This window comes from Diadema antillarum, unplaced genomic scaffold (assembly GCF_040938485.1).
Source record: "Diadema antillarum isolate AM-2024a unplaced genomic scaffold, OU_Dant_1.0 seq00000903_RagTag, whole genome shotgun sequence".
Lineage (NCBI taxonomy): Eukaryota > Metazoa > Echinodermata > Echinoidea > Diadematoida > Diadematidae > Diadema > Diadema antillarum.
In genome coordinates, this window is record NW_027271762.1 from 162,275 (window position 1) to 183,283 (window position 21,009).

At 38.8% G+C, this 21,009-nt stretch overlaps 1 protein-coding gene across 1 annotated transcript; it reads right to left on the reverse strand.

Moving 5' to 3' along the window:
• Positions 1 to 7,584: 7,584 nt before the first annotated feature.
• On the reverse strand, positions 7,585 to 11,119 carry LOC139741099 (caspase-3-like). The gene is made up of 4 exons (XM_071651689.1): positions 10,997 to 11,119; positions 9,077 to 9,293; positions 8,420 to 8,563; positions 7,585 to 7,706 (listed from the first exon to the last, which is right to left on the reverse strand). Exons 1-4 carry the CDS (start codon positions 11,117 to 11,119, stop codon positions 7,585 to 7,587), a joined length of 606 nt encoding a protein of 201 aa, XP_071507790.1.
• Between the last annotated feature and the right edge of the window lie 9,890 nt (positions 11,120 to 21,009).

Below are 21,009 nucleotides of genomic sequence, written 5' to 3' on the forward strand. Positions count from 1 at the left end.
AGACGCATACGAAACTCGCCCAAATCCTTGTCTGCCTAAAAAAAAAAAAAAAAAAAAAAAAAAAAAAAATCCTGCGTGATGGAAAATACGAAAAGGTGTGACAGGGCCTAAATTTGGCTGCACCTGAATAGGAATTGCGAGCGAAACTCTGGGTAACTACGAGTAAGATAATTTCTTGATAGTGTCTTATGCTGGTTATCTGCGGAGGCCTCCGGCATGTCCGGGTAGCGAATATTGTTCTTCGCAAGTCACACACAAGCCTTGCCAGGTAATGTGTGAACAAACAAACAAACAACCAAGCCGCGGGTACGTGCTAAAATAAAACAAACTGAACTGAAAATGAACTGAACTGAACTGAACTGAACTGAACTGAACTGAACTGTTGTCGGTGAGTTTGAAACAGAGCATAGAAAGGTGGAAAGTAGATACCTACATTGGAACAATTGACTACTGAATTAGCTTGGTTTGATTACACATTGTGTAAAACAGTCTTCTTCTAACAGATATACTAGAGGCTGATTTCATAATATAAGTGAGGCGCAGCTACATTAGCTGGGATGTCGAAATTTTGAGTGTGCAAATGTCACATTTCAAGCCACAAAATCACAAATAAGATCAGCCTGATAACAATATCTGATTGAATCTGTAACCAAAGTATTGTCATTGCTTTTGTGGAGTCGATGTGCTGTTCTTGCCATATAATTTCCAAATACAGTGTAATCGAAGATACATTTTGAGTGATCGAAACGACATTGCAAATTATCATTCCAGCAATAAAAACAAACAAACAAACAAACAAAGAAACATTCAAAATGATGTTATCAATTCACACATACGCAGAATCTGTTCTTTTTGTTTATCAAACACGGACACTTTTAACTTTAATATCTTTTAAACGGCTTGTCAAATTTTCCAACAACTTCACTGCTTTGTCCCACAATTATTGTTGTATTCACTCTATAACATATTTGTTGGATCTGATGCCATCTTAGCATCGGCGTTATGGAAAACTACTGGTTTAGGGTTTTGAGTGTTTTCGTTTTTTGTTTTTGTTTTGACAGAGTGACCTGTTCATGCTAGATTCGATAATGTTTAAACCATGAAACCATGAATTCCCGCAGTGACACTGTAGTTTCAAAAATATATGTAGACTGATAAAATGTGGAAATCTATAGCTCTTTAAATTCCGGTCTTATCAATTTAGAAAATACAGCGTGTCCCAGAAAAAACGAAACCGAGTTTCATTGTAATTCTTTGCATTCATAATCATATGTTTGCTTTATGAGATGTACATGGATTGAAAGATACACTTGTCATCTTTCATTTGATGCACTACTCATTGTTCAAAATTCGTGCATGACGGAGTTAGAACAATACACAGTAGTGCTATTAAATTTTCATTTGCACGAGCAAATGACAACTTTGAATGAATTTGTCAGACTGTTTTAGTAACCTTTTGCAAAAAGTAAAATCATAGCCTTCATAACCATTCTTTTCCCTTTCATATGATATCTCATGCGCAAAAAAAAAAAAATGATCTACGCCTGCTCGAGAAAACTTAATTTGAAAATATGTTTTCATTTTACCCAGATAGATAGATAGTACATAAGGAGCCAGTTACCTTTCCCGACACATCCCTAACTTGGCAGATAACAATGGCCTTCATGCTTCAATGAATTTACACAAACATGAAGGGAGGGGGTAAAAGGGATTGTTACAGACGGTTCGGTTGTGAATAGGGTCGTAAATTAGCACATGATCATGTGAGCTTGCCTGACCACGCAGCTAAATACAGAGCAAAGGGTGTTCATCAGCGGGATGTTTGGGAAGGTCGGGGTGTGAGTAAAGGGACCGAAAAAACCTTCCGAGCCCCCCCCCCCCCCAAAAAAAAGACGACTTTCTGCCCTGCACTTGCACCTTTGAAATGTTAGAAGCGCAAGTTCTGCTTCACCTCCCCCTTCAAAAACTTCAAAACCCTGACAGTGATGAAGGACTAACCACACGTGAGGGAAATGAAAACAGTGAAATAAGTTTGAGGTACAAAATCATCAAAATGTGTATCATTTTGTAAGTTGTAATGTTGATTTCCCATAGCCATTGGACTGCGTGCAGCCTGAGAATGCTCACCATATTAGTCTTAAATTATTGGTTATGTCTTATAGCTTATTCTAGATAAATGACAACAAAGGGCTTTGAGTCTCATACAGCATTCTCTGTAAATCCCCCCCCCCCCCCAAACAACATTCACTGTAACACTGCGGTTGTTTTGTGTGAATTCAATTGTGCAGATGAGCCCATTGTTTAATGCTACGTCGGGAGAGCTGAATGCTTGTTTTTCGACTATCCATAGAATCAGTAGAAATGAAGCATGTTTTCACGCAATTTTTTCTCAAGCATGCGTTATTCATATTTGACTCGTAAGGTCTCATTTGAAAGAAGAAAATACGAATATTGGGGTTATGAACTTTGTTTTTCGAAAACGTAACGTTAAAAGTCTGAAAAATTCACTTAAAATCACCATTTGCGCGTGCAAATGAAAATATGGTAGCACCACTGTTCATTGTTCTAACTCAGTCATGCATGAACGATGAACATTAAGTTGTGCATCAAATTAAAGAAGAAAAGTCTATGTTTCCATTGATGTCTATCTCATAACGAAAATGTATGATTTCGATGGCAAAAAGTTGCATGGAAATCCGGTTTCGTTTTTTTCTGGGACACACTGTATACAATTTATATGGGATCTTATAAGTATACACTATTGTCGGTTTTGTGATTCAAGTTCTTTTTTATTCTACGACTTTACGTGCTGTGTGCATGTGAGAACGTTGTAACACGTTTGACAATATCATCACGAAATATGTTTCAAAACATTTCTGAAGAAATAAAGAAACGTTTACTTCAGACATTACTCCAACACAAGTTAATATAATTATTTACGCAATCAATGTCAAATTTTCACTACTGAGGAAACGAGGAAACTTAAGAAGTAACAAAACAATTATAAAGATGTATGAAATTCTACGCAGAACAAAGATGAAATTACATGAATCGAATCCTAATTCAATCGAACTTACATTAAACAAGTTCGTGTTTAGCTGTACAATCAACATTTTGTTCAATATCCATAAGATAACCACGGTTAACAGGGATCTATTTAATGGAATCAATCTTTAATTGGCATATCATTAGAGCGCGGACTTTGACATTTTATATTTCTTAATCCGATAACTCGCTGGATATTTGCATCCAAACTGACAGCTGTTCTTCCGTACATTTGTATTAAAATGACATTTGATTTCCGATCAGTTTTAACTCTAGAAATGGTATTGATGAGTTATGACATTGTACTATTACGACTAGAAATGTCGATACTTCAACCGGGTATGCCTCCGCCATATAATCAGTGTAGCATTATACTCTCATAGGTATGTTGTACATCTTGAAAGTGTGAGAAGAGAGTTTCACATGACTGCTTAACAAATGGGAATAAAACATTTTGATGACACAACTCAAATGATATGTATTGTTTGTACATTTCTTGAACAAAATTTTATTTGGATAACGAAATGTCAACCATCGAAGCAAAAACAATGAAGAGATTATCATGTTTAGCTGTAATTAGGCATGTTGTATTCAATTATATAGTTATGACACTTGAACGTAAAAAGTGTACAAAGGATTTCAAGAAATGAAATGGAGCCTCTAATACATACCTGATAATTCTATACTCTCCCCTAAAAAAGGGGTCCAAAAAAAGGGTCCTCAAATAAAATCGAGGGGTGCGTATTTTTGTTTGCTTTGTGATGCACAGTCACAAATCATTTTAAAGAGCAATCAGGAATTTGGATATTTGTGACCCGCTGCAACAAGAGGATCCGAAAGTCGGGGAGGACAAATTTCGGAAAAATGACAAGATTTTATTCCCTTACTCTTCCCCTTTAATGTCATATATAACATGACTCGTAAAAGTAATCGGTTGCGGAGATATCGATGAAAATATACTAGCACATGTCGAGTGGTTCACGAAATCAGCATTTCGAGAAAACCGCCCTTAAAGTTTTCCTTCCAACGTTATAATGATCAAGGGGAAGCAAGGCAGTTTTTCACCGTTTGAAAGTAGAAGGTACGCTCCTAGCAACTTTGGCGATGTTCATTGAAGCTTCGCGCCAGCGGTCTACGCATGACTAATCAGTAGAGGATGCCACGCTCTGACCAATGAGATCACTCTCTCGTTGCTAGGGATATGCTAGGGGCGGAGTCTAGCTGCGGAGCTAAATCCAAATCTTCGGACATGTTTATGTTCCGTTTAAAGTCGGAAAATCATGTCCCAGAAAAGCGCTAATAAGCGAAATTACGGCATATGATAAAATACACATACTTCAAACTCGATTTTCTTGGCTCACCCGCCAGCGACTTTAGGATCCTTTTGTTGTAGCGGGTCACATTTTCACTTAAGCTTCCTTTCACTCGATTCCTTTCACCAAACATGGACCAACATTCCTTCATATTATTAAAAACTGGTAATATCAAATTTGCATGACAATTATTCTTTGAACTATTTTCAAAATAAGTATGGTGAAGTAGTCCGACAAGCATTCAACCTTTAACCTCGCAGCCAAGCAGTAAGACAATTATATAGTTTGTTTAAATGGGCATGGTACTAGAAGTTGTGAAAAATGGTGCAATTCGAGCAACAGATGGGACTTTACTCTGACCTCTGATCCTTGAATTTTGACATGATATACAAAGAAATAAAAAGTTAGGCAGTATATTCATAGGAAGAAGACAAACATGTGCCATTTACAGAGATAATATTAATTGGGGAAAAATAACAAAAGACCTTTAACTATGATTTCTCATTCCGGCGTGGTCACCCAAAAGTTGGTAGGCACAACGTCGTCCACTCATGCCAATTTACAAAGCTACGCTATCCACAAAATTGATTACAAAAGGAAAGACAAATGGACATCTGGAATGTAAAATGTCTCCTGAGACACTTCGTGGTGTAGGCATAAAAATAGGAAAAATCGAAATGTTCACTACGACATTTGCTAAGAGCCCCTCTTTACATCTGTAGTTGAAAACAACAACTGAAGAACAACAACAACAGCAACAACACCACCAACAACAGGTCTATAGTCCTTCAAAATAGTTCTGAAATATGAGTAACTGGGCAGCGTAAATCAGTAGGATAAAACATTACAACAGTGTGATAAATGTTGCACATCCTGATACATTTAAAATGCAAAATGCTAGCATTGTTAAAACACGGTTTCTGTAACAAACCGTCATTCCCAAATTTTAATGAAATACTTAGCAATATAGAAGACCTTTTGTTTGCATCATCAGCAGAGCAAGCGCTTTTCTGCGCGCATAAACCTCCAGAACGCAAAGTTAGAACTCGCAAGTTCAATGACCTTATACGCCAAAAGCTAAAAAAAAAAAAAACCAAAAAAAAAAAAACACCTTTGACAATCCATAAAACCTTCCAGATCAGTACCCAAATCTAAACATCTTTCTTTGTGTCTAAACGACTTTTCCTGCAAGCTTCATTCAAATCCGTTTAAAATCTTTAAACATATCTTGCAAACAGCTAGACCAACGTCAATGATCACTCAACATCCTCCCACCTTGGCGTAGGTAAAAGGTGAAATATATGTACTATTTCGCTGGCGTTGAAGAAGGACTGAGAAATAGGTGTGATTGGACGATCATCCTCGTCTTTGTAGTCTTTGTCGTTCTCTAATTCTTGAATTTTTTTCCTCCGTTTATATTACTCAACGTACGTGGTGCTCGGAGTCTTCATGCATTATGCTGCGCTATTTTGTGTCATCCCCACCCCCCCCCCCCCCCGGGGGGGGGGGGAGCTGTAAAAGGAATTTATGTGACTGTCTACTTATAGAACCTACAGGAGATTGGTAGTCCTTGACCTTGGTATCAATTTATTGATTGTCATTCAGTTCACTATATATATATATATATATATATATATATATATATATATACATATATATAAATATATATATATATATATACATATATATATATATATATATATATATATATATATATGGTATCTATATCAGTAAGATTTTATAAGACAAGATTTTATTTTTACATTTTTGGAATTTTTTATAAGGCATTATAGAACCTACAGGAGATTGGTAGTCCTTTATATATATTATATATATATACACATATATATACATTTATATATATATATATATATATATATATGGTATCTATATCAGTTAGATTTTATAAGGCAAGATTTTATTTTTACATTTTTGAAAATTTTCTGCATTTACAGGAAAATATGGAAATTACACACATAATCACACGGAAAAATACATTGATAATTCTTTAAGACTGCCTTGGCTTTAACAGGGAGTAACAGCGACACTTCAGATAAGCTGATAAATCCATAGGACGACTGACGTTACACTCCATGGTTTCGTAAACACCGTCACGTTGCACCAGAAGACTGCCACGGATCATTCGGATGGATACTTGGGCAAAAAGTATATTTTTTTCCCAATCCCCTGACAGACTGTCTGCGGTGTCTGGTAGGTAGTCATCTTCCTTTCGTCCGAGAGTTTTACGTCTCCTTTTAGTCTTTTGACACGCTGACTCACCTTTGGAAGAATGTAAAACCAAAACTGAGACTTCTTGTGCGGAAGATTCCTGATCATGGGATTTCAATTTAATTGTTCGATACAATGCACATATTTGCAGATAAAGTACATAAAGCATGACTGCTAAAAAAGAAAGAAGAATAGAAGATTCGTTTAATTATAGTTCAGACTGGTGATTTGATGGAAATAATTAACCAAGCAAGCGTCGAAGATATCTCACCTGGATATCGCAGTATGTATAGGCTTTTCAATGTTTTTCTTTTAATCTTTCAACAATGTCCAACTTCACTGGTATTCACATTTGAGTGATGTACGTAGGTAACCAAAGTGTTTTTTTTTTTGTTTTGGGGGGGGGGGTTGTAGCTCAAAGCAATGAGGGAATGCTGTTTGTAGACTATTTCAATATAAACCCATATGACGTACCTATTGAGGAGAATTGGTTAGTTATTAGAGATTCTTTCCTCTCAATGTATTATATTCCTCGTCGTAATTCCACGCCCATTAGTGACGCATTGCCTTTAAATCAACCAAAAGATCACAAGGGAAAGGAACAAGCGGGGCATTCTGTACAGAAAGGCTCTAAATATATGACACATACAGAGGGATCAATGAAACCCGGATGTGGCACGAGACACGGCACAAGAGCTCCCCTATCTTTGCTTTGTCAGCAGATTAAACCAGGAAGTGGCATCAGATATATAAATATACATGTACACGTTCCTTACGCGGGTGAGACAGAACAAAAAAAAAAGAAAAAAAAGAACACACACAGAGAACTGATGACCAAGTGTAGATTTCCTACCAAATATCTTCATATTCGTACAGAGCCCCTTTACCAGCTGATCGCGCATGGTTAAACCACATTTGTTTGTTTGTTTGTTTGTTTGTTTGTTTGTTTGTTTGTTTTTCTGGTGAAACTAAGCGCATTGTCTTGATTTCCTCTCTATTATGACCTCACCTTTGTCATTATGGTGTAGAGGTCGTCCTTGTGCGCCCTCACTATAAGTTCCTCGCACAATGCTTGAATGAACCAAGATCCGTTGAATGGATGCCTCAATGAAACATAGCCTGAGATCGGTAAGTAGAGAAGTGGGAAAGCCTTTGCGTTATGGTCACAAATTATTTGTCTTAAATGCAACGTAGAGGTCACTGATTCACATAGCGTCAAATAAACAATTACATTTTATTTGAACCACCATGGAGAATTTGGCTTCATTTTTTTTTTCAATTGTCACTTCATGCATTTGTGTCGTAACCTACAATTAGCTCGCAATGTTTCAAGATCCACAAAGAATAAGCATATTCACCAGTATGCAACAGCGTAGGAAATGGAAGTTACTGCCATAATGAAATCCGATGTTATCTTTATGATAAATGTTAACATAATGTATAGTGACATGGTGAGGGTGTAGTCTGTAGGCATACATCTGCAATATCTTCCTTCGTCAGGCTTCGTCGACCAGTTCCTTTAAGCAGCTCTCTAAAACACATTTGTTTAATTCCCAGTACGATTGTTATAATTTGAGTTGTTTTGTACACATTACTGCATATTTCGTACATGATGGGTTTTTATGTTCTGAGATATATTTTGTTATGTATAGTAAAGCATTTTGTTTTTTTTAACTTCATTTGCTCTGATAACTTATCGTGTTTGAATATTGTATGGCTGTATTATGTACTGTTCATGCTGTTTATGTAAGGGCGCCATGAACATCATTCTTGATGGACTTCAGCGCATTATAAGAGGCCACTATCATCATAAGTAGGTCCTACTCCTTTACCTTCGCTAGTCGCATAACAAATAAACATGTCCGCATTTTCGGGGTATCCACGCCCGTCTGCCTGGAGGTGAGGGCTGTAATCCATCTGGACTCGCTGTGAAACTGGCTCTACAGCCGAGTCCGTTGCAAGCTGCGTCAGTTTACCTGAAGAAAAATGAAATGATAAAAACTCAATCAAAAAAAGTGTCATATCACCTACATGTATTATCATATTGCGCAATCATGAAAGAAGCAAGGGGTTGAAGATAATAAGTCTTAGAGAAAAATTGTGCAAGTAATAATTGTTCTTCTGCTTGGACCCTGGTTTGTTAGTGGAAAAATAAAAATCAGGCTAAATGTTTAATGAATCATAGAAAATAATATTATGTTATAAAAAACACTTTGCATAGGAAAGTGTTGTCACATTGACTTAACAGTGAGAGTTAACTACTTTGCAATCCCTGTGTCGTGTTTGGTCCGATGCTTGTTACCCAGACCACTCTTCGTTTAGTACACGGTCAACTCTCAAATATGACTATCCTCGAACTGTTTTCGATTTCGATGCATTTTCCTTCTTAATCATCATTAAAAAGGAGTTTCACTGTGACAGTTTGTTTTGATATGGCGCCTTTATGTGATATTCATGTTGTAAAATCTAACATGCAGCAAAGAACTTACCACCTCTGCAAGCTTGGATGAAAAATATTTTTGGTTTTCCATTGAGTTGAGGACAATTTCTCCCGGAAAACACTTCCTTGATTTCCTTCATTTGGACAGCTTCATTGTCAGTCCCTGAAATCCCTTCGTCAGTTCCATGACTCATCAAGACGACAACGACTGAGGTGTGGAAGTTCTTTATCTCATCCTTCAGGGAGTGGAGCTCTTTCGTGATCTCCTATGATATGATATGATAATAATATATCATATTATCATTATATATTATGATATGACATCTTATGATACGCAATTTAACACCAAAGAAATCAATATAATTCTAGCTGTGAAACAGCTTATTCAGATTATGTTCTTGTAGTCTTTTTACCGGTTCATTTGCGTTAGAAGACGATCAAAATAATGGTGTTATCTTTTGCACCTCATACCCTAACATGTATGCATATTGCATTTATATTGCTTGGGTGCGTGTCTTTCTCATAACCTTTTTCCTAAAGTGGCATATTGTTATTGGATATGAAAAAAAAAAACTTTAACTTTAAAAGAGTAAACGCTACGTTGCAAAATAATAAAATTATACTTGGGACAAAAATACTTTGGCCCTATAGGCTATCAACCGCACTAATGCATAAATTGTTTAGATATACACGATATACAGATATACAGATATACAGATACATGTACAGATATATCACGAACAAATCCAGGAGACAATCATTGTAAGTGGAAGTTTGATTATAGGTGATTGTTGGGCCTTTATACAATTGCAATAAGTCGAAATTTTGGTGACGGCCTCTGAAAAAAACAACCCAAACATGTCATTGCCAATAATTTCAGACACCCACGCGAGGTTGAATAAGGGGGGGGGGGGGTGCATGTATGGAAGTCCACTTTTTGTATGGAGGATTTACATTGATTTGCATGTATTGTTAGACATTCGAACTAACTGATGTATTTTGTACGGCAATTTTTAGCTGAAATGACTTTTGTGAAGAAGATCTTGATAATCTTCATAAACTTACATTAGCAGTGAGATCCTGAAATGTTTTGGTCTCGTAGCCGATTTCTTCGAAAACGTGTTGTACATTCTTTACGTCAATTTCCGATCCCTTCCTCATCATCACTTCCTTCTCGAAATTGTAGTTGTTTAGAATAAATGCTACACCTTTCTCCCTCTGATTCATTGAGTAACTCTGGAAGAAAGCGTTGCATATACATTTCCACTAAAACATAACACTGCAAAACACTGCACAAAAATAACATTTGATATGACAATATGCTTGTATTATTATTCATGTCAAAGTCATTCAATGACAACAATAACATCGCTACCAATGCCTGTGGTAAGTTACATGATCCTGCATCACAAAGTAAGTAAGAGCAGATCCTGAAAGAGCAGACTAGCTTCTAAATAATGTAAGACTCAAATCTAATGGATTCCCCCTTACCTAAGTGAAATTTATGAAAGAAAACAATAATTCTGCACGAAGAAAAAAGGGGCTCCGAAGAATATGGTTCATTGAAGCGCTTAAATCTGCTATGTGCAATGACTGGGACAAAGAGTATAACTTCACAGCAACAACAATGAAGGAATTATCAAATTAAATGAAGTTGAGCATGCTTTGTCAACCTTTTTTTATTTCCGTTACTAATAACAACTTTCAGAGCAGTAACACCGTAGCGTTCTCACAAAAGTTATTCGAGTGAAAGTGAAGAGGGAACAAACGGTTCTTAATATATGAAAAGGGGTCTCGGCGTTATACCTATAGAGACCCCTGCTTTTTTGTTGTGTGTGTGTGTGTGTGTCACAATATTTAGACGGCTGTTCAGGACGATGCCAAAATAGCAATTTAAAGCAGTGAATTCTACAAAGCTCATTTGTAAAGGCATTTACGAGCTTTCGACCCCAACTGCTTTCTTACATACCTCTTCTGGGTCTAGCTGGTCTGTCGTTGGATGTGCAGGAAGAATCTCCTGATTGTAGTAGCCGTCACAATCAGGCAAAATATCTGAAAATGCCAACAGCAGCAGCTGATAAATCTTTGGCATATTTTGAATTAACGTATACAAGAAGAAACTCATCCCGCAAGTACAATTGTATAATGGGTGCAATGAGCAGACTTATTCTCACCTCATGGCTCCTCCGATTGATTACACTTCATAAGAATTTCGAGAAAAAGAAATAAAATTCGCGTATGCTCCTTACTGACGTTCAATTTCCCCCAAATAACCAAACCATTTCAAATACAAGGGAATGCTTTGCTAACTGCAAAGACTGTCGTGTTCACACCACTGTACAACAACGTTTACACATGCACGTGACATACTGTAAATTTCGAATTTTTGGAAGGACTACCACTCAATATCGGTAAAATTATCAAGATACATGTAAGTAAGATTTTTCAGTTATCATTCGGTCAAAGGCGAGGGATGCTGAATAGAAATATGTTTGTTTTCACTACAAATTCCACAGTTAATCTTTACAAGTTGCTCGAAAACGTGTTAAAATAAATAGAGCAATTGTCCACAATAACACATATGCTGCGTAATGGTCTACTCCCCCACCCCCAAACAACAAACAAACAAACCAAAAAAGAAACCAAAAAAAACAAAAAACAGGCATACGTTAGATGTCATCTTAAGGCCCCCTCACACCTGAGCGAATTGCCTGAAATATGACTTGCGATGGCTGACGAAAGGCATTTTTGGAAAAATCGTTTTCAATGGTAATTGATAGTAAGTCATATTTACCCTTCGTGTCTGGGTTCGTACACCTTCTGAACTAACAGTTGCGATTATTCAAATTCGCACGGGATTTTTGAACATGTTTAAAATTTCCCGACGAATTATTGAAAAATCGTCTGTCATTCGCATCTCTTATTTAGTCTGCGGTAATCGTTCGTTTATCGTTCGTGTGCTATCGTCACGCATAGTCCCTCATCGCGCTTTTGCCAAGGTGGACCGATCTCGAAAGAACTCTAAACGAAGCAACACGATGACTAAATATGACTTGCGCATAGAAACGAAGATACTATGACAAACGTATTTTCGCTTGCCATCTTCTATGCGAAGGGAAACTAAGATTGACTTTTACTAAATTTGAAAGGCGATGCATACACGAAGGCAAGTCTAAGAGATACTATGACAAACTATGGATTGCGAAGTGATACGAATACGAGCGAATGACCTGACGAAAAAATTGGCGAATGCTGAGCTGCTCTCTGTGACCAGCCACTCACCACGCTACTCATATATAAACATTCCACCCGAAAGTTTCACAGTTTCTTCAGAAAAATGGAAGATGCAGCCCGCCTCAGAGTCCAGTATTTACTCGCAATGGCTCAGAATGAAGTTATACATCAGCAGCTGAACCTACACCAGTTCATCAGAGGCCGCTTCAGATGGAGACGAGGCTTCAAACAACGTCGTATCTGGAGAAGGACGTGGCTGAACCCTGCCAGAAGAAGGGCTTTTGGGATCTACGACCAGCTGTTGGTTGAGCTCCGAAGAGAAGACCCTTCGACTTTTAAGAAATTTCTCTGCATGCCCCCTGAACTCTACGATGAAATACTGGAGAGGGTCAGAGGAAGAATCAGGAGGCAGTACACCTGGTACAGGGAGCCGCTGGAAGAAGGTCTCAAGTTGGCAGCTACTCTCCGTCATCTTGTGTCTGGCACCAAGTACTCCGACATGCAGTATGGATGGAGGGTGCCTGAAAACACCCTATCTGTAGTGGTGAGGGAAGTGTGTCAGGCCATATGTGACGAGTATGCAGATGAAGTCATGACAGCCCCTTCAACCCCTGATGGATGGAGACAACTTGCTGTTGGATTCTACAAGCGGTGGAATTTTCCCCACTGTGTGGCAGTTATTGATGGCAAGCATGTGGCCATCAGGAAGCCTCCTCTGTCTGGCTCGCTTTACTACAACTACAAGGGCTTTTTTAGCATTATCCTGTTGGCCGTAGTGGACAGTGACTACAAATTTGTCTGGTGCGATGTTGGTGGTAAATATGATACAGTAGTGGAAAGGGAGTCAATTTATGGGTACGTCAGATTTGTTATCACCTCACCTCCATTGTTACTGTTTTAATGTTTATTTTTTTTTTGCTGAAATAATAGCAATTAGGGCAATTCATCTCAGTTTTTGCTTCATACCCTTTTTCGTCTTCAAAAACGTGCTTTAAGAATAATTGATAATGTTGGATATTTATTTCACACAAATGATGTTTTGTGTAGAAGCAAAAATCTGAAATTGATTGATTCGTTTCATTATAATGTTGATGAGCTTTCTGATATTTTTGCACATACACTGCATGTTCATAAGAAATAACTCTCTTCATAGCTACCCAACTCGTCATCGTGATGACTATCACATTCCACATACTCGCACAATTTTTGCGAAAAAACATTGATGTTTACAGTGCCAAAATACTGGAATCTTCCGGCTGATTTTATTGTGTATCTTTGTCGTCCTTTAAATGCTAATATAAACAACACCTGTGAAATTATGTTAAATCATCTATTGTTATATATATCTACATGTATGGTTGCCATGCAACGGCTCTACATGTGAATATCTTGTTCATTCCTGTGCCCTCTGCTGTCGCACTCTCGTTATCCAACCTAGCTGTATTCATGTTTTCAGCTACACTTCGTGAGTGCGACGGCAGCCGGCTACAAGAGTTGTCATACTAGTAATATTATTTATTCATGGCGGCTGGCTGGCTGTTTTAATTTTCATACAATCTTGCCTTCCCATTTGCAAAAACATTTCTCTCTCTCTCAGCACTTATGACTGGCACGCACATAATTACAGGTGACTTCGCACTATGTCCTCTAAATCATTCGTACTTTGTTATAGGATGGTGCTATCAACATTATGCATGCCTCCCTCATTCACGTTGTATATTTGACTTTCCAGTATATCTTGTATATAGATCGGTTTATTAGCGTACTCAATTCACTAAATAATTCTATGCATACCCAAACAAAGGCTGTCCCTGACAACCCGAATTCCCGATATAGAATAATTTATTCCATGTAAAATGGATTCTGAGTTCTGAACCTTCATTTTAATGTCCAGCTTATTGGAATATATCATTATGTACTGTATGAAATAATATTTGTAACCATGCACTATACTGATATTCTTTGGTCTTTCTGTCATTTCAGGCTATGGGTCAAGTGGTGATGCTCAGATCTACAACAACTCTGAGTTCAAGGAGATGCTGGAGGATGGCTCCATCAACTTTCCAGAACAAGACCCTCTCCCCCATGACAACGTTGACATACCATATTTCCTGGTGGGAGACGATGCCTTCAGCCTGACAGAAAACATGATGAAGCCCTATGGTCAGAGGGATCTATCCAGGGAGCAGAGAATCCTGAACTACAGACTATCTAGGGCTCGTCGTGTCTCTGAGAATGCATTTGGAATTCTTACCAACAGATTCCAGATCCTAGCCAATAAGATGAACCACTTGCCATCAACAGCCAGACTCATAGTCAAGACCTGCTGTATCTTGCACAACTTGATGAGGATGCGCTACCCAGCCATGAACAACGCCCTGGTTGACAAAGATGAGAGACAATCCAATCCAATCCCTGGATCATGGAGGAGAGGCCGCAATCTTCATGACACCGTCATTGTCACGGGCAACAACACCCAGAACAAGGAAGGCAAGAAGATCAGGAACCTACTGAAACACTGGTGCAACTCTGAAGTAGGAAGTGTTCCATGGCAGGACAGAATGGTCCCCTAGATGTCAAACCAAGTCAAACGCCAGAAACTAAGGGAGGATGTTACAAATAAAGTTGTGTTTATATTTGAATTTGTGTTGTGTTTAACTGTTTATTATTGAGTATATAAATAAAAGAATGACCCAAGTCCATGTGGTTTCATTTTTCATGAATAAAAAAAAGCAACTAAAGTATTATTCTAATTTGTTCAATAACATAATAAATAATTAAATATATGGTATATCATTGTTAAGTAAGTGTAAGTGTACAGTTTTACTAAAAGTTCCCTTCAAGTTACTCGTGGGGGTTTCTTTTGTGTGATGGCCTTGGTTCATTCTTGTACTCATATGGACTTCGGTCGTTCTTACATTTTTATTGTAGGCTGGTATGTTTGTGTTAGTGTTGTGTATACCGGTATGTGTGTGTCTGGGCGCGCGTGAGTATGTGGGTGTGTGCATGTGTGTGTGTGTGTGTGTGTGTGTGTGCGTGCGTGTGTGTGTTGGATGTGGAGTATGCATGAGTTGAATGCGGGACATGTGTACTCCTATAGAATATGATTGAGTTCGTATGTGTGTATGTATGTGTGTAAGTATAGTTACTACAATATAGTGACTATGATTGAAAAAGAATCACAAAATTCAAATGTAAGAAAGTTTTTAATCAGTTATAAACTTTCAAGTACAAAGTGAGTTACTTATCTCACGATACATTAAGATGTATGACATACAAACAATCAAATGTTATGGTATAGACAGTCACTTGGATGCCGATTTACTAGATTCGGTAGTGGGTGGCTCTGAGGCAAATTGCAGATTTACAGAGTCAGGTGGGGAATTATCCACTAGCTGGGATGGGTCCAAGTTGATGCCTGATGACATTAATGCCATGGTGGTGATAGTGCTGGGGTCTGGTCCTTTATTAGAGCTGCTAGGCTGTGACTGAGACTGCCCAGGTTCAGACTGCTGCGGCTGATGGACATACTGCTGTGGTGAACCTTGGTACTGCTGCTGTTGCTGATACTGCGGCATCCTGTAGCAGTATTGCTGCATATATCCCTTGCCAGCAGACTGCCAGATACTACCTGAAGGTGGGTTGGGAATCCAGTTGAAGGGGTGGGGCTGCCACTCGCCATAGCCACAGGCACCACTGGACTGCTTCTGAGTGTACTGCATGCCACTGCCACTGGACTGCTGACTTGACTGCATACCATTGCCACGGGACTTCTTGGGCGTTGGTGCTGGTCTCTCCTCGTCCTCTTCCTCATCTGCAGTCGAGCTCTGGTACTTGAGCAGAAGAGCCTGTACCTCCCTCTTGAAGACCTTGTACCGGCCCTTGGACATCGCCCGCATCTCACCGATGAGGTACTTACCAAAGTTGTCGATGGGGTCCATTGACTTTGGCTCTGTAGCTTTGGCGATGGATTCCTGGATGGCAGCCAAAGTGGTAGCACTGTCAGCAGCAACTTGTTGTAGGGCTTCCAGGTCTAGTTCCTCGGATTCCTTGCCCTGCATCTTGGCCTTGGCTTTGCCCTGCTTCTTGGCAGCCTCTTTTCCCTGCTTCGCAGCCTCTGTCTCTGCAGCGGCCAGATCCCCAGCATTGTCATCTATGATCTCCTTCATCTGAAAAGACATAATAACAAAGGAAACATAAATAAATGAAATGTGACACATATTTATAAAGGATTCATGTATACTTTTTTATATAATACTTACACTTTTCACGGGATCCTTGTTGGTGGTGGGCCTCTCCCGCAGGTATGCGAACTTGGTGAGGATCCAGTTTTGCTTATAGGGGAGATCCTCCAGAGCATCACCAGACTTGGTCTTTGCCAGCTTGGTGAAGGTATCCCTCATCCCCTTCCACCATCCCTCGATGTCAGTCACTGGAATATAAAAAAATATTATATCAATATTATATTTCTATCATATGGATTATTCAGTGTACAAGGTACTTCTGTAACTTCATGCTACCGTGTCTCATTAAGTTATTGCTGGGAATGTGTAACCACCAAATATTTCATTAAAGGAGACCTCTCAGATTTTGACATTTGAACAACTATGAATTAGTTATACTCAGGACAGAGTTTCAGAATTTCTTGATAATTAGGATGAAGAATAAGAATATTTTCAAAATTTCAAACAAATTGCAATGAACAAGGATGATGACATGGCAAAATCACCATAGGAATGCACGAGTTAGGGCTCAAGGAAGCAGAACAAAAAAAGAAGGCATGCATATTTATTACACACAGGTGAACTCGCAAGCAAGCGATATTGTACATGTAATAAAATTACACTGCCTACATTTCTGAAATAATATGTGAGCCTCCTATGTCATCATTTTTGTTCAGTGTAATTTGTTTAAGGTTTTTCAAAGTATTGTTTCTCTGCCCAATAACCACAATAAATTCCACAAATCTATACATACAGTTGTCGATTCATTCTGTGAAATTATGAAAACCGTGTGGAATGTCCCTTTAAACACCTAGTGATAACTGTTCAGCTAAGTCTGTTGTATCAAATGCATCTTATTGTTTACTGTACACAACCTTCTATCAGACATATGGGGTCAAACATTCATAAGAATTAGTATTTTAAACATCCATGAACACGTTGAATGGGATGCAAACTGGTAAAATCATACACAGCGTGTAAAATCAATGTTTTATAAAGATATTTAGAGAGTTAGTGTTCATTTCGTTTTGCCTGGAATTGGCAGCTCAATATTTTATCAACTTTTCACAAATTAAAGATGATCCTTAATTGTTGTGACTAGTATGAGATATTTACCTGAGACCTGGACAGACTGGGACAGCTGCTGTAACAAGGACTGGCGGACGTCCCGGTTCCCATAGTCTTTGTGCCGAATGTCCCACAGCGACCGATGGTCCTTAAAGAACTCCACCATCTCGTCCTCATTTCCCGCATGTATGTCCTTGCGATAGTTGGACCGCCCGCTGCCATTTCTCCTCTTTCTGCCACCAGACTTGGGCCCACCATCACCGGTTTCCTTCTCGCCACCACATATTGTCTGACTGTAAAAGACATGAAGAGAAACACTTATTATTATAATATGATATTATTATAATAAATTATTGTAATAAATACATCACAAGTTTACAATAATTGTTACTAGTAACCGAATTGTAATACTACCTTGTGCTGGTGCCTGGTTGTGGAGTATCATCTCCATCCTCATCATCACCGCTGGCATTACTAGCAGCATCCTCTTGATGTTGGCGTAGAGGAGGCGTTGGAGACCGTGCGGGCGTAGGAAAGCGTGACTGTGGACTGGCAGACGGTGATCGTGCCTGTGCAGGACTGTCAGGAGGAGGCGGAGACTGTGGTTGTGAGCATCCCGAGGTTGTGGATTTCTTCCCGGTTGATGCAGTCTTTCGTGCGTTCCTTCTGCCTTTGCCTCTTCCTTTCATGTTGATTCTCTGGCCGCAAAGAAATCTGGATTTGTTGTTGTTGTTGTTGTTGAGTTTATTGGCGTTTTCAGTCAGACTTGACTATTTACGCCACTCTGTACGGTGCGTTTGCAGCTGTACTTGTACGCACCTGTTGGTCGCTTTTATACTCCCTGAGGAGCGCACACGCACGTACGAGAACGCCTGATCTATTCTTTCGTCTTCGTTTCCAATCGCACGCCATATCAAACCATTGCTCATTGTTCGTACGTCTTATCGGGTCGTATCAACCATTCGCTCGCCTTCGGCCGCAATTCACTCAAAGAAGTGAACCGAAAAATCGTTATCTTTCGCATGTCATATCTATCCTTCGCTTACCGTTCGTTAATCATATTTGACTTTAGTTTATAATCGGATGATCTGAAGGCAATTTTATTTGAAATCGTTGAATTCGCGCGCATTTCGTGCGTTTTTCCCATTCGTCGCCCTTCGTCCCCCTACATTCGGTTAGGTGTGAGGGGGCTTTTACCCATACCTGTTCAGCTTGAAAAAAAAAAAAACACAAAAAAAAAAACATAGCGCCATAGCGCAGAGCACTAAAGTCAGTTCCTGGATGAAGAGCCACACGGGCAAAGTATACCGCACTCCTAATAAACTGAACACTCTATAATAGTTCATAATTTGTTTATTTCATGAAAATGCAAGTTGTGGAAAGGCTGAGATATGTTAAAGAAAGTAGTCCTGATGAAATGTGACCGTGCACCACAAAACGAACAAATAGTCGCACACACTGATTTTGCGTGAGGACTGAAAATAAGTGAAATGGGTCAACCTAGTCGATCTTCACTTTTTCATATTTTCTGAAAGAGCAAGTCTTTTTTTACATTATGCTAAAATTCGGGATCATAAAACGGAAAGGAAAGTGTGTTTTTTAGCAGTTTATCTCGAACATAACTGGTAGAATAGTGTGATTAGGTATGTCTTTAGAGGCCCCTTTTCATTTCTGAAAAAGCTTGTACACACTCTTCACTTTCAACTCTAGTAACTTTTGAAAGGATAATGCTACTGCTTTGAAAGTTGGCATTAATTATCGAAAAAAAAAATGTGTTACTAAGGAATGCTAAATTTCAGTTTAATCTGATAATCCTTTCATTGTTGTTACTCCCTTGGTTTACTTCCTGTTTTTATCCCATTCATCGCACAGCCAGCACGGCTTAATAAAGATCAAGCGCTTGAATGGACACTGTACTTCAGAGCCTCTTTTCTCAGTTCACACTTTTCCTGAGTTTTTGCTTTCTTTCCAATATTTAGATTTAGGTTAGGAGAGTCGATTTGATTTGAGTTACACATCATCTTAAAGCTTAAAGTTTGTTCTTTCAGAATATGGTGTCAACTAAAAATTCATGTCTGGCGACTTTTTGTTTGTTTTGAGGTGCAGGGTCACATATATTCTTACTCCCATGGGATATTTATGTACCAGTTAACTAAAGACGAATTACCTTATGCTTTCACTCCCATGTTTGTAAAAAATAAAGTTATACATTCCTACCCTACAAGACAGGAAAATTCATTTCACTTTTCTCCCGTGAGAACTGCATTTGCTCTTAAAGCAATAGTACATACAGGGGGGCGTTTCATCAACCAGTTCGTCGGAGGTTTTCACCGACAAATTTGCTATCAGCCAATCAGACGCAAGGATTTCAGTAGCTTTTAACAGTTGTCGGTGTAAATCACCGACAAAAAGTTTCATGAAACACCCCCCAGGTCCGACATTCTGGAATAGCCTTGACTCTGACATCACTGAATCGTTGTCACTGAATTGTTTTAAACGTAAACTAAAAAGAATCCCTTGTGCAGGCATTATCTAATAATACAACATGCAATTTTATTCGAACTCCCTCTTCTTTATCAGATTCGTTGTTTATTATATGTATTCCAGGTTTCCTTTTGGTTCATTTTACTGAGGCTGTGTTTATCAACTCCTTTTCTCGGCAGAAACACGTTATCCAAACAGCTTTCAAGGAATTTTTACGAGTTGATAAACGCAAAGCTGTTTTGAAAGCCCTTCAGGAAAGCCTTTTACGAAAGGGTGCGTTTATCAACTCTTCTTTCTCGGCAGAAACAGGTTATCCAAACAGCTTTCAAGGAATTTTCACGAGTTGATAAACGCAAAGCTGTTTTGAAAGCCCTTTAGGAAAGCCTTTTCGAAAGCCCGAAATTTGTGACGATCCAAACAGGATTCCTAAACAGGTTATCAGAAACTTGTTTGTAAAAGCCTTTCGAAGTTGATAAACGCAAAGCTGTTTTGAAAGCCCTTTAGGTCGCCCTACTGCGGTTACGCAACCATGCGTTTCCAGTTTCTGAAAAGACGCGCGCCACGTAAAGTGCACACGAGCGTATACATACAGCTGTGTGTAATGCACGCATATCCTTGGAACAAGGAGGTGTTTCTCTCACCAACAAGGTTTGAGAAATAGAGTAACAACAGTCTCATTCCCTTTGATCCCATGTCTCATGCCGCCACTCAGAAATATTTGAAGTATGTGCTAAACTGGAGCTGCCTCACAGATAGGAAGACAATTTATTCATGTGGCATTGTATCATGACTCATCACTCTCAAAGGAAGATATGTCTTTACGATGGTAATTGCTTTTCGCCGTCCCGTCTTAGAAAACAAGCGGCACATTAATAGTACAGGCAGTCAGGGCTGTGGAAAGGGCTCTCGAAAGGGCTATGGAAAGGGCTATGGAAAGGGCTACCGAAAGTTGATAAACGCAGCCGACGAAAAC